Here is an 18,845-nt window from a genome sequence, read left to right on the forward strand (position 1 = left end):
GCGTCGGATGAAAGTATAGATAGAGTACACAAGAATATGCGATAGTTGTTGAGAAATAAGAGAGAGTGAGAGAGAATATGATTTGAAAATAACCGGTTAACATTGGAAAAGGATTAGAATAGAAAGGGCCTATTCCGACAATCATTGGATGACAAAATAAAATAGCTATTTTGTTACTAAATTATGTTTTGTTCAAGGAACTGATTTTTCAACACGCTGTATTAAAATAAGAAACAGACAAATATAAAAAAACATTTATGAGACTAGTCATGCTATCTAGTCAAACAGCAATCTTTAATAACTTCTCAATTTATAGCTTAATCAATGACCATTTTATCTTAACTGAGTCAATTCAGAAATAAATAAGACATTGAGATTGGGATGAAGTATTTATTAAGAGAATGAAGTAGGTACCTATAAACTATTACTAACCCCTTTTACAGTGAGGTCCATGTTATAATGGCAATGGAGAAAGATAGGAGAACAGAGTTGCCGATTCTCTGCCTTCTATATACTAGTAAATCTTTATTAAGAGAATGAAGTAGGTACCTATAAACTATTACTAACCCCTTTTACAGTGAGGTCCATGTTATAATGGCAATGGAGAAAGATAGGAGAACAGTGTTGCCGATTCTCTGCCTTCTATATACTAGTATATCTTATGTAAATAATGTTAACTGTACATTCTAGTTTAAAATAATCAATTTATATTCTTTTTGTCATGATTTTTCATTCTTCTTCAACTTTTGACTACCTAATACTTAAATGTGGTACCGTATTAAATTTTCATATCTAGGCCTACTACAGTTATTACCAGTTTGGTAAATTCAGTAAATTTAGAACTTTACAAGTTTCAATTAGACTTTATTTTAATGCTAAATCTTTTGAATATTCAGTGAAATAAATTAATTAGTTATTACTGCACTTTTACAGAAATTAACCCAACATCGAACCTTTACCAGATAATATATACATATTTCGAGAAAATAATGAATAACTAGATAGAATAAGAGTTCTAGACACTGTATTGCTTTCAATTATTCAATACTCGTATATTGAAATAAAATGAGAACCGTACCACAGTAGTTTTGAATTTGATATTCTATTCCAGTTCGTGCCGCTTTATATTATAACTGAGAGATAATAAATTTTATGATTATCAAACGGAAAATTGATCATCACATACAATAACTGGGGAAAAAGATAGTGAGCCAGTTCTGGAGAACTTGATCATGAACTACTGAACGGTACTGATATTGAAATTCGCAACTTGTAATGGTGTAAGTGAATCAATAGAACTGTATAGTTTTCTAAGATCCAAATGCACATGATACATTTAAACCACGTCTAGAGTAAACGCGTTTAAACCTCTAATCGGTATACTGATCGAGGATCAGCAGAAAGGTAGCCAGGCGCAAAAGTACTAAAACCGGCACTCCTTGATAATTTTTGGGTAACAACCGTGGAATATGTCTCAATTTCTTAGGATTAGTATAATAAGAAACAAACGTGTTTTCAGCTGCAAACTGTACCTACTTTTTTCTTTTTTTACGATTGCAATCCAATCATAGAAAGTGGACTTACAGCCTCCAACTAGAAGTCATTTTGAAGCTTCGGAAATATTCTACAACAGTGTCTGAATAATATCACTGAATGTCTACTGCAAATACATTTACAGGGTGAAAAGTGACATTTTGTCCCCGAAAAAAATATAATTCATGCTTTTCAAGATTAATCATGGAAAGAGAACTGAAAATGAGATTTTCTCTGGAATTTTATAGTTTTGTCACCCCGGTAATTTTTAACACTTTTGTGTAGAATAAATTCGATATATCTAACTTCAACTGAATGACAATCGTTATAAAAATTTCTCTCAATTATGGCAGCAATCTTGAATTTTCCAAAGATGATGTCTATTTTCGTTGTTTCCATCATCAATATTCTTATTCAGCTTGCTCAAACGAAGAGATTGAGACCATTTGCAAGTCTTTATCATGAAGTACGGTAGTCATGAAAAAACCGATTTTATAGTTGTAGCTTGCTTAATACATCATGCCTATGGAAAAGCCCACCAGAAATCATGCAAGGTTTTCTTTTGAGGGCGCTTGAGAATACATTTACTTTAGTGACGTACAGCGCTTGAAGACATATCAATTTGAAGCTAAGAAAACGACCTGATTTTCAGAGATTTAACATTTCCGTGTATCTATTGAACAAAAATGTAGAAATAGGAAGAAATTTGAGATTTGAGAAAATGGGAGAAAACAAATTCTTGTGATTTTGGAAGGTTGAATGCTCTTTGAGAGTTTGGACTGAAGAAAGGGCCATAGAAACTAAGATCTATCACTCAAATTAGAAAATATACATAACCTTCGATCAATCTCAAGTTGTAGTTTTGACCTTTAGACTCTCCTTAGTATGGATTTTCAAGGAAGTAAAAGTCAATTAATTGTCTAAACACTAAAGGTTACAATCATTATAGTGCTATTTTCAAAACTGGAAATTTTAGTTCATATTCTGTAGATCAATGCCAGATTTTCTTGAAATTTTTCAAATAGTCATCAGTAAATAAGATTTTCATTTATGTTACAGACTTCTTCCTATATTAATTTGATGTTGAATCATGCAATCTGTCGAGACTGACTGACTGACTGATGTTGAAACTTGTCATTGTCGCACTTCGCTACGAAACAAAAAATCACTATTCTGATGAGCGGTTGTAACACCCATTACCATGAATATTTTACACTATTATTGATTGTAAACAAAGTTGAATCTGTATATTGAATGATTGAATCACACAATAAACAATGATAAAATCACTAAAGAAAACGAGAAGTAAAAGATGGATTGAATTTAAATGTCAAGTTTCAGAGCTTTAAATACATAGGTAATGTTAATATATAATTAAACATAATACTTGACAGTAATTTGACAATACTAAACAGTTATTTTGTCAAAACAGTAGTTAATGTATTAGAAGTAAGACGGCATTAAAGTTCTAGGACTGGGCGACAGTGTGAGTAGAGATTTATAGACCAATGAAAATGTGAAGAGGTTTATTTATTATGTATAAAAACATGTGTATAATTTGAGATATAACAAAATAATCTTAAATACTTTCTATTGCACTTTTGGAAGACATAATTTTTTCAATTTCCGCGATCTCTTTAGGACAAGATTCAGACAGTACAATGGGGCCTCCCTCAGTCACAAGAATGTCATCTTCAATCCTGATCCCACATCCACGGAATTCAGGTCTAGCATCTGTATTGTTCTGATTTATGTAAACGCCTGGAAAAAATTAACTGGTTTTATTGTAAGCCAATAAAATAATGGTGTTCATGAATAAGCACATAGCTGTTCAGAATAAAATGTCAAAACTAGATTAAATCTATTGTTTCACATTTTTACAGAAAAGATGCAGTTAAGATTGATCACATTCATATCTAGAAGCAGAATATAATATCATTCTCAGTTCAATGGTTGAGCATTGAGTAAACATTTCCGGAGGAGAAGACTTATAACCTACAAAATTTAGTTTAGTCTACAATATCTATATTACCATTGTATGGCCATTGACTGTCATGTATTTAATTGGCTAGCTCGATCACATTGTACAAATCTGCCATTAAGATTCCAAACAAATTTTATAGTCCTATCTTATTGCATTGGAAATTTGGAAATTATCACTTCTGTGACCGATTGGAAACATATTTTGAACTTCCGATAAGTTTAGTGTAACATTTTCAAAGGAAAATTGATTATAACTAATAACGCTTGAAGCATCAATTTTTCTTCCCTCGGGCTCCTCGCGGACCATTTCCAGAGCTTTCGCGGACCACTTTTTGGGAACCACTGATCTGGATAAATATGCAGAAAGATAGATTTCAGTTTTATTGTATTTCCTCATCCAATTTATTGGATAGAACTTCTAATAATATAATTTCAAAATATTTTTGCGGTTCAATTGGATATAACATTTTATGAAATATTTATCCGTGATTAAGTGCTGATAAAAGACGTCTTTACTTCTATGACCGTTCTATCTCAGATAGATTTCCAGGTACATTATAATAATGTTCCTTGTATTTCGAAAAACACCCGTTTTTAGCTTCAACCACCATTATTAACTTCAATTTCCTCTAATAGAGATTTTGCAAAGTGTTCGTGTGATCATATTCTATCAAATATTCTTCAAAATGCAAAGAAACCGTGTACACATGAACTTATTGTTTTTTTTTCTAGTTATATCATCGCATGTTTATTCCTTTATAACGATTACAGAGATTTAGATTAGTTTCACAAACGTCTTCTGATATATAAGGACATGAAGCTGAAACAATACCTCAAGCAGCTCAAAGAAAAATTACCAAGTCCAAGTAAACTACTAAACTAGGAGTAATTATGTCAATCTACTCCACTAATTCCAAATAGTTGAAAAGTTTATAGAAATATTGTAAGAAAATATACGGAATAAGGATAAATGAACAATGAGATAAACTATTTTTTATATAGGACATAGTTATTATTCATTCATTAATTAAAGGAGTATATTAAACCACTCAGATGACCTGTTGGGAGACCAAGAGAGCGATAGAAGGATGGGGAAGGAGAGAGTGGGGAAGGATGCTGATGAAATGTTATGATAAAGGGAATGGAAGAGACCGGCGATGAATAGAGATGGGTGGAGGCGATGTTTGGTTGAGGCCAGAGCTCGATTTCGGCTGTAGATTTGCTGCTTGGAGAAAGAGAGAATAATATCATAGTCATGATGAATAGTAATTGAAGTAACTGACCTGGTTCCACAGTGACCACCATTCCAGGTTTTAAGTTGATGCTCCTTTTTATTGTTGCGGTGTCATGTATATCCATGCCAAGGTAATGGCTGACATGATGTGGGCAAAACTCGAAAGCCATCTGGAAAACACACTTCACCAATAGTGTTATAGTACGGTAGAATGATAGTACAGACGAAATCTTCTCATAGTTTTATTCATAATATATGGAATATGAATTGCATATCATTGTACAATACAATCTACAATGCGATGTAATAGAGGAAAAAAGAGAGATGTGAATTTTCATATAGTAGATTTCAGTCTTATAGCTCGAATCCAGAGTTTTTAACATTCAACTCCTAAAGTTATAACGGATTTTTTTCAAGTTGTTGGAGATAAATGCCAATTTAATGACAAGTTGAAAGAGTGCCGTATCAGCCCAAGATTGCAGACCTCGTCCGTCAGCGGAGGGCCACTAAAGTTCAATTCTACACAATTTAAGCATAACCAAGCTTGCACCTGCACCAATGTCATCACATCGTTATACAAGGTTATTGCATACAGTCCAACATAAAAGAATTTCATTTTTCTTATTTAGTAGTGAGTATTCTTATATTATCAATACACAATTGAAAAATAAGAGATAGTCCAGTCAAATGGTAGTTTTTCAGGAAACAGCCCCGAAAGAATTTTTCTCAACGGTTCTATATGTATTTTGGGGCGCTGAATTCGAATCCGGAATTTGCTGACACGTCAGAGGGCGGCTTCACCCCCAAAACCCCCAAAATATCAGACTTTTCTTTTAAATTTCTCATTCAATCTCGAAAACCTTGAGTTTCTCAAGAAAAATCATTCCTGACAAAATTAAAGAAAATAGAATTTCCAATAAAGTGAGTGGTCGCGCAGGACTCTACCGTTTTTGGTTCCGGAGCTACAAATTTTCAAAAAAGGGTATTTTTTAAGGGTTTTTCAAAATTATGCAAACTCACCACTTTCACCCTATACAACTTGGATATTTCACTAGTAATAATGAAAAACCACACATCACGTGAAAGAGCAATTAATTCTGAACAGGATTACTTGGTAATTTTCAAATTTAGTAGATGGGAGGAGGGGGAACACCCAAAAATAGAAAACATTATTCAGTAAAAATACAAATTTTTCATTATAATACCTTTTCCAGACCTTCCTAAGAAAAAAAAAACATATTCGGCTCAAATCATCAGAAGGTTTTTTTCTATGAGAATCACCCGTTAGATACAATTCCATTATTTCCGGGTGGGGGGGGGGGCACCCATAAGGATACGTCAAGGATTAAAACTTTAAACACTTATAACTTTTGACAGAATGATCAGATCTCCTTGTTCTACAGCTCATTCATCTCTGGTCGTCAAGGCGTTTCAAAATCATGTATCATAACTTAAATTTGATGAAAAAATAAAAAAATCCTCACTTAGTGTATATAGTCCATAGCCCATAGTAGCGAAAAGAGGAAAAATTTCTCTACAACCTTGACTACTTTTTGGATTTTTTATCTGAAGTATTCCACAAGATACACAACTTTGAGTATGCGAGACTGTGAAAATGATTAACGTATCACAAATTTTTCGCATATTCAAAGTTGCGTAGGTATCTTGTGAAATACTTCAGACAAAAAATCCAAAAAGTAGTCAAGGTTGTAGAGAATTTTCTCCTCTTTTCGCTACCATGAATAGCTTTTTTTTATTCTAATACAGTTCAAAAGTTACAACCGATTTAAAAAATGATTATTTTCATTTTCTCATTTTTTCTGCGATTTCACTTTTATTCAAGAGTCTCTAAAACGAGTGAGATACATGATAGAAACTTGCGATTGGTCTCAAATGAAAGAGAATTACATTCTCTATAAGCTGCGTTGTCTTAAATCCATCTTGCATGACTATTTATTATCGAAAAACTGTCAAGACTGTAAAAATGAGGAAAATATCGCAAATTTCTTGATTTTTTGAAACAAACGTATCTTACTTCATGATCATATTATTACAAAATTCACCTGACATGAAAGAGGAGATTCTGTTCTTTAAATCAAGACCAAGTACAATTTTTATTCATTTCGGGTTACCGAGATACACAGTTTTGAATATAGAAATTGGACATTTTTCTGTGTATTTAAATATGGGCTAAAATACACTAAGAGAGGATTTTTTTATTTTTCATCAAATTTAAGTTATGATACATGATTTTGAATAGCCTTGACGAGCTGAGAAGAATGAGCTGTAGAACAAGGAGATCTGATCTGATCATTCTGTCAAAAGTTATAAGTGTTTAAAGTTTTGATCCTTAACGTATCCTTATGGGTGCCCCCCCCCACCCCCCACCCGGAAATAATGGAATTGAGTATATCTAACGGGTGATTCTCATAGAAAAACCTTCTTCTGATGATTTCAGCCGAAATATGTTTTTTTTTTGTTAGGGAGGTCTTGAAAAGGTATTATAATGAAAAATTTGTATTTTTACTGAATGATGTTTTTTATTTTTGGGTGTCCCCCATCCTCCCCCTCTACTAAATTTGAAAATTTTCAAGTAATCCTGTTCAGAATTAATTGCTCTTTCACGTGATGTGTGGTTTTTCATCATTACTAGTGAAATATCCAAGTTGTATAGGGTGAAAGTGGTGAGTTTGCATAATTTTGAAAAACCCTTAAAAAATACCCCTTTTTTGAAAATTCGTAGCTCCGGAACCAAAAACGGTAGAGTCCTGCGCAACCACTCACTTTATTGGAAATTCTATTTTCTTTAATTTTGACGTGAATGATTTTTCTTGAGAAACTCAAGGTTTTCGAGATTGAATGAGAAATGTAAAAAAAAAGTCTGAAATTTTGGGGTTTTTGGGGGTTTTGGTGGTGAAGCCGCCCTCTGGCGTGTCAGCAAATTTCGGATTCGAATTCAGCGCCCCAAAATACATATAGAACCGTCGAGAAAAATTCTTTCGGGGCTGTTTCCTGAAAAACAACCATTTGACTGGACTAGGAAGTATAGTGGAAAGTAACAGATTTTGAAATAATTGAGTGATTAAAATCAGGTGCTGGCGTTTTCTCAAAAAATCATAATTTACAGAGAGATTTGAAAATGCTAAATTTGGGTTACCTTACAGAGTATATTATATAGTAAATAACAATGAACTAGTCTATAAAATAATATTTACCTTTGCAAGATTTTCAGATGGTATCGTAGATGACAAGACACCAGCTTCTTTCAACTTTTTGCCCAGTGATCGACACATGTATTGGAAGAGATTGTCGAGAGACGGCATATCGCGGCACAAATCGATCACTTCCAGCTGCAACTCAAGCACCAACTCGTACAGCACTGTTTGCGCTGAACTGAACTTCCCATTCACCGGCCACGTCCTGGTTATGTCACTAGCATAGCCGTGGTATTCACAACCTGCAAACACACCGCACCATTCAACACACTATCATCAACACCATCATGGACAGCTTAGATCATCATCGTTCAATAAAATATTATTATCAAATCTCTATCTATATGCTGCATGATAGTTTAAGAAGAATAATCCAAGTATATAACGATCTTTTTCCATATTGTAAATGTTCTCTCATGTTAAATTACATGGATTACATGACAGAGGAAAAATATATGAAATAACATATCAATTAAATTAATCCATTGCGGCACACCTCTCCTACTTTCTTCAAGAGTTGAAGAGGAATGCGCTCTTCCGAACCTAGTTCTTTCACAATACTGGGTACAATAGACCCAAACACTTACCATTTAGGTACTTCTGAAACGTTCCATTCAGTTCGGGAAAATGATTCTTATTGTTATATAATGTAATAAAAATGATGTTGAAGGTTCGGTAAGACAAACAGCTATTGATTCCAATAATAGTATTTATTCTACTGGCGTCTTTAGCCCAAAGTACAAGAATGATTTTGCATTGTATTCCATCATTTAAGATCTTAATACTACATTTACAAAGGAGAAGTGACTCATAACAGCTAACTGGGCCCTTATAACTACTAAATGAGTATAATATAAAATAAGTATCATTCCCAGATTTCATACCCCAAACAATTGATGTTTCCTTTACCAGCTCTCAAACAAGAAGAAGTATGAGCCATGAAAACCCACCAATAAGACATTCTAACCTCAAAATTGAATAAAATATATTATAACAAATCATTAATTCTTATAATTCTGATTAAGATAAAGTAAATTATAATCCGTTGTAAATATTTTTATATTAGTTTTTTAGGTTTAAGTTTGTAATAAATAATGAATTTATTTAGTTACATTTCATATATACTCTATATTGTGCAGTTGCAGTTTATAGTTAATGTTTTTGGTTATGTTATATTATAAATATTATTTAGTCCTATTTTAATTTGTTTTAATAAATATTCAATTATAATAACATTATTTCAATTCATTGCACTTAACTTGTAAAGTTTTTGAGTGGCGCGCGGTTTGAATGTTCACATTACAAATGCCCCCTCTTCAGTTAAAAAAAAGAAAAAATTGTTGACTGAATTTTTTTTTAAACATACAAAAGTTAAAGTTCCAGTATACTTCTTTTTCAGTTGAACGATTTTTTTTCTTTTTAAGAAATCATATTGCATCAACATTGAACCAAAGGACAACTCTTGAAGTTTATTGAATTGAAGAACCAACATGCCCACAGTTGGTTGTCATAGTAGCAATTTGATTAGCTGGAGAGACAGTTCTGGACTGCACGTTGATAAAATAAATCTGTGGATAGGATTAACCATTATAGGCATAATTGGAACTAGAGTGGTGAATGTACTAAGTTCTCAATCATCATTATACAGCAACAGACAATACGGTAAGAAAAATATGACTAATACCTAAAATTCTCAGTTTCCTATACCCATCGATGTTAGTGATATATCATCTGTTAATTAATGAGATCAAACACCAGTATAGGCTACTAGGACGACGATCACAGAAACAGTTCCAGTTGATAGACAAGACTACCATGACGATCTTGTGTTCTCGGAGATTTTCTACGGGACAATGTTGTAGCAATAGTTGAAAAAATTAATGACAATAATAAAATTTAAGTAAGCAACGAATGTTAAAGAAGTATACTTTTACAATACGTGTTATGGTTCTTTACTAATGAAAGTCTCAAAATACAGAGCTGATTGAATCTAATCATATAAGATATCCATGAAAATTATACATATTATTTTCTGCAAACATCTTATCAACTTTAAATTAATCACATCAAAAACTAGTTTCAAGTCATGAGCCACCCTCAAATACTAAAATTATAATATACAATCTTAAATCTAATTTGCATTTCATACTAATCAAACAAGTTCAAGTTTATAGAAAATCACTATTATGAAAGAAAATAGAACTACATGTATTCTATATACTGCTTTAGTTCAATTAAATAGTAAACAAAATTTATCCCTGCTCAGCTTATCTATCTTTCCTTTCATTTCAAGTATACAAACCATCTAGCTAATTCAGAATTAATCAATTCACATATTATTCCATTCAATTGAATATCTTAGCAAATTCATCATATTGATAACAAATTGATAATTTTATATTCCTCAAGTTTTCAATGCTTGCTGTAAAATATAAATTTATAAGATACAATCGGCTTACTTGTTTTAAGAAAATCAATGGTTACATTCTTGACCACAATAACATCAGCCTAACAATACTATTTCTAGGAAAATACATAACATCGGCTTTTCCTGAATTCTTGAAGTATAGACCTACTTTTTTCGGTTTGCTATCTCCCTACAGTACACTTATTACAGAATAAATCTCATATAACAATATTGGAAAAACATTCCTACTGATATTCGGAATTCTGTCTTCTCCTAATAATCATTAATCAATGCACAATAATACAGAAATTCGCTGCCTTGCTGATGCTAAATTCCCAATCTATGAAACATCTAACTTAACTTTTTTTTAGATTTAATCATTCATTATATTTACTACAGGAAGCTACAAAATTCAATATTTTATTGACAGCAAATTATTTTAACTTACGTTGACTGATTCATCACCATTCTTTATTTACTTTTCAATTATCTCTCACAGTTCTAATTCATAAGTGTGATAACACTCCTTTCTTACTCAACATATGATTCTTAATACTAATAGGATAATTATTTCAAAAAATTATTAATATTAATTCATATATTGCAAATGTATAAAACTTGATAGTTCATCATAATGCAAAAAATATATATAATATAGTAGACCCACAGAATAATAATACTAGCAATCAACAAGTTGATTTCTTAATATAAATTCATACAGTATACATAGGATTATTTTCTTCAATATGTGACTTGATCAAAAGGACTCTTCAAGTATTTCAAAACTCTCATTTAAGCTCTAAGTTTACTCAGTTACATAACTAAAAATCTGATAGTTTAAGCATTATTTTCTTTAACATAGAATTTTCTCATTATGTATTGATTGGTAAGTACAAACTTATTTGTAGCTAAATCTTCTAACTGATAACAGCCCTTTCCTAGGTCATCTCTAACAAGATACGGTCCCTTATATCTTGGACATAGTTTTGCAGATAGTTTCTTCAGTTTATTAGACAAGATGAAATTTCTTATAACTACTTTATCTCCCTACTTTAAACTTAGCTCTCTCTTTATTCTTTATTTGCTGCTTATATCTACGTATCATTCCCTTGTTTCTGATCCTAATTAATACTCTTTTATTCCTAATCCCTTCCTCTTCTAGTTCAAATTTATTTGATGGTGGAAATCTTATCTTCTTATGTACAATATGTTCCATTTTTTTATTTTGCATCAACTCGAAAGGTATGTGACCTGTTGTCTCGTGAAAGTTACAATTAATTACATGTTCTGCTTTTTCTACATGTTTGTACCACTTATTATGTTTAGACATAGGTACATAAGTCCTTAAAATTCTATTAACTTCTCTAAGAGGACGTTCACTTAAGTTGGCTTGAGAATGGAAAATAGATACAAAGTAACATTTTACACCTAACTCGGTCATTGCATTTTTCCACACCTTACTTTGGAAACACTTACCATTATCGCTAATCACATACTCAAACTTGCCAAATTCTTGAATATACAATTTTAATTTCTTAACCAAAGTTCGTGCATTAGCTTTAGCAACTGGATACAATTTCACATATTTGGTGAAGCCATCTAGTACAATGAAAAGGTATTTGAACTTTCCTCCAGGCAACTCACCATAAGTGTCTACAAATATTTTGTGGCCTTTTCTTTCTGCAATTATAGTGTGCATTTCAAGCATTTTTTTCTCGTTTGAACTTTTAATAAGTTGACAATACTTACAATAACGTAATACATTAGTAACCTTTTTATGACAATTTTTTATATACAAAGTTTCTTCAATGAACCTACTTGTCTTAGAAACACCCACGTGACCTTGCCTTCCATGAAACTCAAGTATTACATCTTCAAATAATGCAAAAGGCACACACAGTTTCCAATAGTCATTTTTACTTGACTTTCTAGTAAAAAGTGAATTCTCACACATAACAAAATATTTACAAATGTTCACATCTCCATCCTGTATTTTTTTTACTATTTGCTGTATCCATGGATCATCTCTCTGTGTCAACTTGATTTTCTTAATTATTCCACCCAAATTTTCGTCACTTTTTATTATGTTTAGAACCTTGAATTCATTAGATACCCTCTTATCAAAATTCCCTTCAAAGTCCGTTCTAGAAATTATGTCAGCAGGAATGTTGTCCTTTCCAGCTATATGCTGCCATTCAATATTAAAGTTTTGTAAAGCAAGTATACACCTTCCCAACCTTCCATGACCTATCTTACATCGTTTAAGAAACGTTAAGGCTCAGTGATCAGTTCGAACAATTACTTTTTTGTCCCCAAAATATTTATTCAATTTGGTGAGGCCAAAAATTACTGATAATAGTTCCTTTTCACAAATAGTGTAATTCAATTCAGCATAAGCTATGACATGTTGCTCCTTATCATCTGTTTCATGAAATAATGAAACACCCAAACCATTGTCACTTGCATCGCAGGACATAATGAAATCCCTACTATAATCTGGATGCTTTAAAACTATACAATCAATAAAACGTCGCTTTATTTCATCAAAGACTTGTTGATCTTGTGTAGTCCATACAAAAGTTTTATTATGTAGCAATAAATGTTTGAACTGGCTAGTTAAATACGCATAGTTTCGTTGAAATTATCTGTAGAAATTACATAGACCTAGAAAGGATTGAAGTTGCTTCAAATTCTTTGGAACTGGGAAATTAGTAATTACTTTCAACTTATCCTCATCAGCTTCAACTCCTTTCTTACTAATATAATGCCCCAGGTACTTGATTTTTTCGGCTAAGAACTGTGATTTATTGAGCTTAAGCTTCAAATTACCTTGCTTTGATCTACTGAAAAGAAGTCCAAGTCTACTGATATGCTCTTCAAGTGATCCACTACTGATGGCCATATCATCAATGTACGCTATAGTAAATTGATTTTCGCCCCACTTGGATGTAATGAGCTGGTTTTCGTGCGTCATATGGAGGCCGAAAATGATTGTTTTCTGACCAGGCCGGTATAGTATATTTCGCACCTAGGGCCGAAAATGAGATATTTCCGGCTCGAAATCGGTTTTTAAGTCCGAGGCCGTAGGCCGAGGACTAGAAAAGATTGAGAGCCGGAAATACATTTTTGCCCATGGTGCGAACGCTATTTTTCGCCACACCAAAAAAAAACTTCCCAATATATAAGAAATTAAAAAAAAAATAAAATTCAAACAGCCTATTTTGATAGTTTGAATCTTGGTTATGACAACTTTCACTGTCAATTAATTTCAATATTACTAATTAATAATTTACAATAGTGACAATATTTTTATACTATTAATATTTCGAATAATTATTTGAATTTTTATAGCTCGCGCTTTGCGCCTGGTGCAATATCTCATGGATAGATGGATGAATAGAATTTTCATTACTATTTTGAAATAATGTGATTAAAAAATTAATATAATTGCATATTTCACAGTTTTGTCTCAAATATATCTAAAAAATTGATTGAAATTTAAATTACGGTAACTAATATAAAAAATAGCTAATAAAAGTCGAAATTCATTGACAAAAAAAAAAGTCACTGACCGAGGTTCGAACCTAGATCATGTTTGTAATTCACTAAGCTTTGAATTCTGATGTACTACGCCTTTACGCTCTCGGCCATTGTATAATTTTGATCAAAGAGGCCTGTAAGTCAGGTAACATATGTAGGCTACTATAATATAGTGTAGGCCTATAGCGGCAAACTTGTAGCCGGTTTGCCGGCATTTTCACAACAAAATATTGCTCTGAAAATAGTTAAATCATAAAGAAAACATTCGAAGATTCAATCTTGAGTGGGCCTAATGTTTTCTCTATATGGTTTGATATTGAAGAAAAATTATCTAAAAGTTTTAATCATGAATTACGGAAAAATTACTAGGAATTTTTCAGTCAAGGCTGAGTTTCACCAGTAGGCTTACCTTAAACTTTAGATCTCTGCTGTATTTTCCTATTATTATTGTTGATTGTATTGCATTAAGAAGTGGAATTCGATAATAAAAAAGAAACAATTATTACTCTACCTCACTTTTAAATATTGATACAATTATTGTACTTTGATTTCAAATTCGATTCTTCACTTTTAAGACTTGCGATACTACCTTTCTGACAATGGACAATGCAGCCAACATTATATTGTTGAGGCTATGGAGATATCATCGTATTCTATTGTTTGATATCATAAACACAATAATAAATATTAAATTATGAAACAGTAATTCACAAAATATATTATAGACATGATACCGCGATTCACGATACAAATTATATAGATTATTACAGTTGTTATGAGATTATCTCTATGATTTTTGTGAGATCGGACACGATCAGCTGTTATTCAAGGTCATTTTACAGCCCTAGGGCCGTAAAGTTTTACCGGCCTGGTCGGAAAACAATAACTTTCGGCCTCCATATGACGCACGTAAACCAGCTCATTACATCCAAGTGTGGCGAAAAAAGTTTTACGGCCCTAGGGCTGTAAAATAACCTTGAAGTCAGCTGATTCAGCTGATATATATTATAAACTATTCAAATTCGAATTTCAGAGTAGGATAGAACTTCTAACCTAAACTTCCGAAGTCAACGACAACAAGCATTGTTGACGTTGACATTCAGATTGGCCAAATTTCAAGTGTGCTAAAACAGCTGATCAAAAACGTTTCATTATTTGTGTTTATTATTCAAGAATCAAAACATTTATAATAATATCATCTTATTGTCATTTGGAAGAATAAAAAGTATAAACTCAACCTCTTACATAATTGAACATTATCTTTTAGGTTATTTATACAAATCAGAATAAAAAATAAAAATACTTGGACAATTTCCTGATATTCAGATTACCTCAGATTTGCTAGAGCTATGACCTTCCTGTTTTGCTTTCGGAAGTGCCTAATAAACAATTATTCTCATATTTATATTGTTTATTTTTCTGTGTGGCGAAAAATAACGTGCTCACCATGGACAAAAATGTTTTTCCGGCTCTCAATCTTTTCTAGTCCTCGGCCTACGGCCTCGGACTTGAAAACCGATTTCGAGCCAGAAAAGTCTCATTTTCGGCCCTAGGTGCGAAATATACTATTACCTCCTCACCTAACACATGATACAAAGCTTTTATGAACTCAGAGCTACTTACACTTAAACCAAATGGTAAATGAGTATACCTGTACCCTTGTCCAAAGACATTAAATGCTACATAATCTTTACTTTCATCAGACAATTTTATCTGATTGTAACCCATAGTTAGATCGAAACTGGTTAGGTATTTGCAATTATTGAACCTTATTAAAATATTATCAATGGGTTCTGGTTCAATGTGACTTCGTATTAAATAATTATTGAGCATACGAGCATCCAAACAGGTTTCTTAACAACTACCATTGGATTTGTATACTGGGAATTAGCAGGCTCTATAATTTTCAAGCTCAACATTTTTTTTTAACTCATCCTTTACTTGTTGTCTATAGTTATAGGGAATAGGGTAGCTTTTCTTGAGCAATTTGACATCATCTTTCACTTAAATTACAAATATAGTCTTTAGCTGAACCAGGTTGATCCGAGAAAACATCCTTATTTCTTTCAAAAACTTCAATCAGCTTAAATACTAGCTCTGGTGGTTCTTGAAGCAAACTGTTTTTTACACTGTCTATTTGTTTAGTCCATAAAACATCGAAATCTTCTGGAGTGTGAGCTATCTTTACATTAAAAAACTTTTTATAGTGAGCAGTATCTTCAACAACAAAAGGAAACTCAACAGTTTGCAACGTTATCTTATTCTCTTGGAAATTAATAATGGCACCTGTATCTCTTAAAAATTCACATCCTACAATTAAATCAATATTCAAGTTCTCAACAATTAAGAATACAATAGGAATTTTGATAGGTCCAAAACCGAGTTCAAGCATTACCTGTTTGCTAACTTTCTTATTTTTAACTCCAGTAGCTGCTACAATACTGACATTAGGTGCAGGAAATAAAGTTAATTTATTATTTACTTGTATTAATTGAACCAACTTACTACTGATAACATTAACTTGAGATCCTGTGTCCACAATAACTGTATATTTTTCATTAAAGATTACAACATCTAGTTCTGCTAAATCATAACCTGGTTTGATAACAGTACCATTTTCTTCAAGTAGCTAATTAAAGATACAATTTAAGTTACAAACGATTTCTTCATCTTTACTTTCGTCACTATCATTATTTTTCTCAGTAATTGGTTCAGCTTAATTTACACATTGGATAGAATTAAGATACATGTTACAATCAAAATTAATTATCTCAGACCCTTCTTCAACTGGATCAACAGGGTATAACTTTCGTTGTCCTTCTAGTAGTTTAAAGGCACATTACTTGTTTCATGAGGTGTCACAATCATATTTCTGCTATTCATAGTACTACTCATAGGAACTTCCAAGTTAGCCAGAATAGTATTACAATGCATAGAATTAGTAGTCTGATTGGCAGAGAGCGTTTGACTCTGATCCCTATTTTCTGATCCTACTCGATTACTGGGGAGTTGTGTACCTGGTCCTTCATGATTATGATGAGGCTGACTATAATAACGTTGATTATATTGACCATGATTTTCAATTTTGTAATTACCTCCACTGTTGTTTTGAGGTGCAAATTTACCTGGTTGTCTATAATTACCGGTTCTACCAAACGTATTATCATTATAGTTTCTTCCTTGGTTATTGAAATTACTTCTATTTCCATAGTAAGGTCTCCTCTGAAAATGATTACTACTACTATTCCTATTAAAAGCATTATTTGCTGGCTTATTGCTACCAAAATTAGGCCTACTGGTCTCTGATTGAAATTCTACAAAGTTGCTGTTTTGATTTCGATTTACATTAAGTTCAGAATGTATTTCTTTAGTTGGTTTTTTGTTATTTGTTTTATAATTCTCCATTACCCCAAAAGCATCCAAGAGACTTATGAATTCATCAGTGGTCTGAACATTTCTTATAATGGAAGCAGTAGTTATGGTCTCGTCATAATGACTCTTCAACAGTTCAAAAATAGTCTCCTTCTCCACAGCAGGGATAAGGTTTTTGCAGATGTTAAACTTTGAAATGAAATACTCAGACAGGCTAAGAGTACCTCCAACTTTGTAACGTCCAAACCTGAGATCATGCCTAGCAAATTTATGAATTTCTGGTGACCATAACCTTACCACAAATTTACTCTTAAATTCTTCAAATTTGATTATATATTGTTTAATGAATTCCCACCATTCTCGTTGAAGACCGTTAGCTTGGAAAACATTATCAAGTATGTCTTTGATATGAGTCCATTCCTTAATACCATTTCTTTCAAGATATTCACTGAGACTTAGCAAAAAATTAATAGGGTTTTTCCTATCTATCCGCATCTGAAAGTCATGTTTGTCAACCACCACAATCCTACTACTATGTGTCCTACTTCCTACAGTATTCAAGTGAGTTGACAATTTAGTTTGCAAGTCCTTAACATCTTCCTGATTTTGATCTAGTTTAGTTTTGAGGCCAGAAATTTCAACAGATTCCTCCACTACTCTACGGTTCAATTCCATGAAATCAGTTTTCGTCTGTTTGTCTCTGTTATTTTGTATAACTAACTGTTGTTCAAATTGAACTTGTACCTGATCAACTTTCTGTTCTATACCTATAATTTTATTTGTCACATTACTGATATTATCTGTCAGACTACTTTTAGTTTCAATAATCTGTACTTGAAGATCTTTACATTGCCCTTGTAATCCTTTGATGTCACTACTGGATTTAAGATACAATGCATCAAACTTAGCGTTTTGTTGGTCAAATTTGTGGTCAAACTTTTCACTCAAAATTTGAAATTCTTGTTTCTGTTGATCAAACATTTTACTAAGTACATTCAGAATATCTGATTCCTTATGGGTTGATAGAGTTGATCCTAACCTAGCCTGATCTACAGTTACACTTTCTGAGTCATTATCCCTAATCTCTTCTACTTCTACATGTTTTGTACTAGCCATATTCATTATTGGAGAACCTTGACTAGTGTTTGCATTGTCCACTACTTGGGAATCACATGAGCCCTCATAAGTCATGTCTAATGTATCATTTGAGTCACTCTCCACTAATACAACAGTATCAGTTGATGCTGAACAATCAGACTCCATTCCAACACTTCTCAGAAAATACCTATGCATGAAAAAATTTTAGTATTTATTGAATTCAATAGTTATATTGCCACCATTAACCTCCAAATCACCATACCATAACCTATACTCCAGCATTTACATAACAGATTATCAATTTTTACCCAAATTTAACAGTGTGTTCCCCACCAGGGATGCCATTTGCGGCACACCTCTCCTACTTTCTTCAAGAGTTGAAGAGGAATGCGCTCTTCCGAACCTAGTTCTTTCACAATACTGGGTACAATAGACCCAAACACTTACCATTTAGGTACTTCTG

At 32.4% G+C, this 18,845-nt stretch overlaps 1 protein-coding gene across 1 annotated transcript in view; it reads right to left on the reverse strand.

Annotated features, from left to right (window-relative positions):
* Positions 1 to 3,042: 3,042 nt before the first annotated feature.
* Positions 3,043 to 18,845, reverse strand: part of LOC120352180 (xaa-Pro aminopeptidase 3-like) — a 43,098-nt gene continuing 27,295 nt past the window's right edge. Inside the window, 3 exon segments of the mRNA XM_039431887.1 lie at positions 3,043 to 3,294; positions 4,800 to 4,920; positions 7,966 to 8,207. Coding sequence (XP_039287821.1) covers positions 3,113 to 3,294; positions 4,800 to 4,920; positions 7,966 to 8,207 — 545 coding nt within the window. The 3' untranslated portion in view covers positions 3,043 to 3,112.

This window comes from Nilaparvata lugens, chromosome 7 (assembly GCF_014356525.2).
Source record: "Nilaparvata lugens isolate BPH chromosome 7, ASM1435652v1, whole genome shotgun sequence".
Classification (NCBI taxonomy): domain Eukaryota; kingdom Metazoa; phylum Arthropoda; class Insecta; order Hemiptera; family Delphacidae; genus Nilaparvata; species Nilaparvata lugens.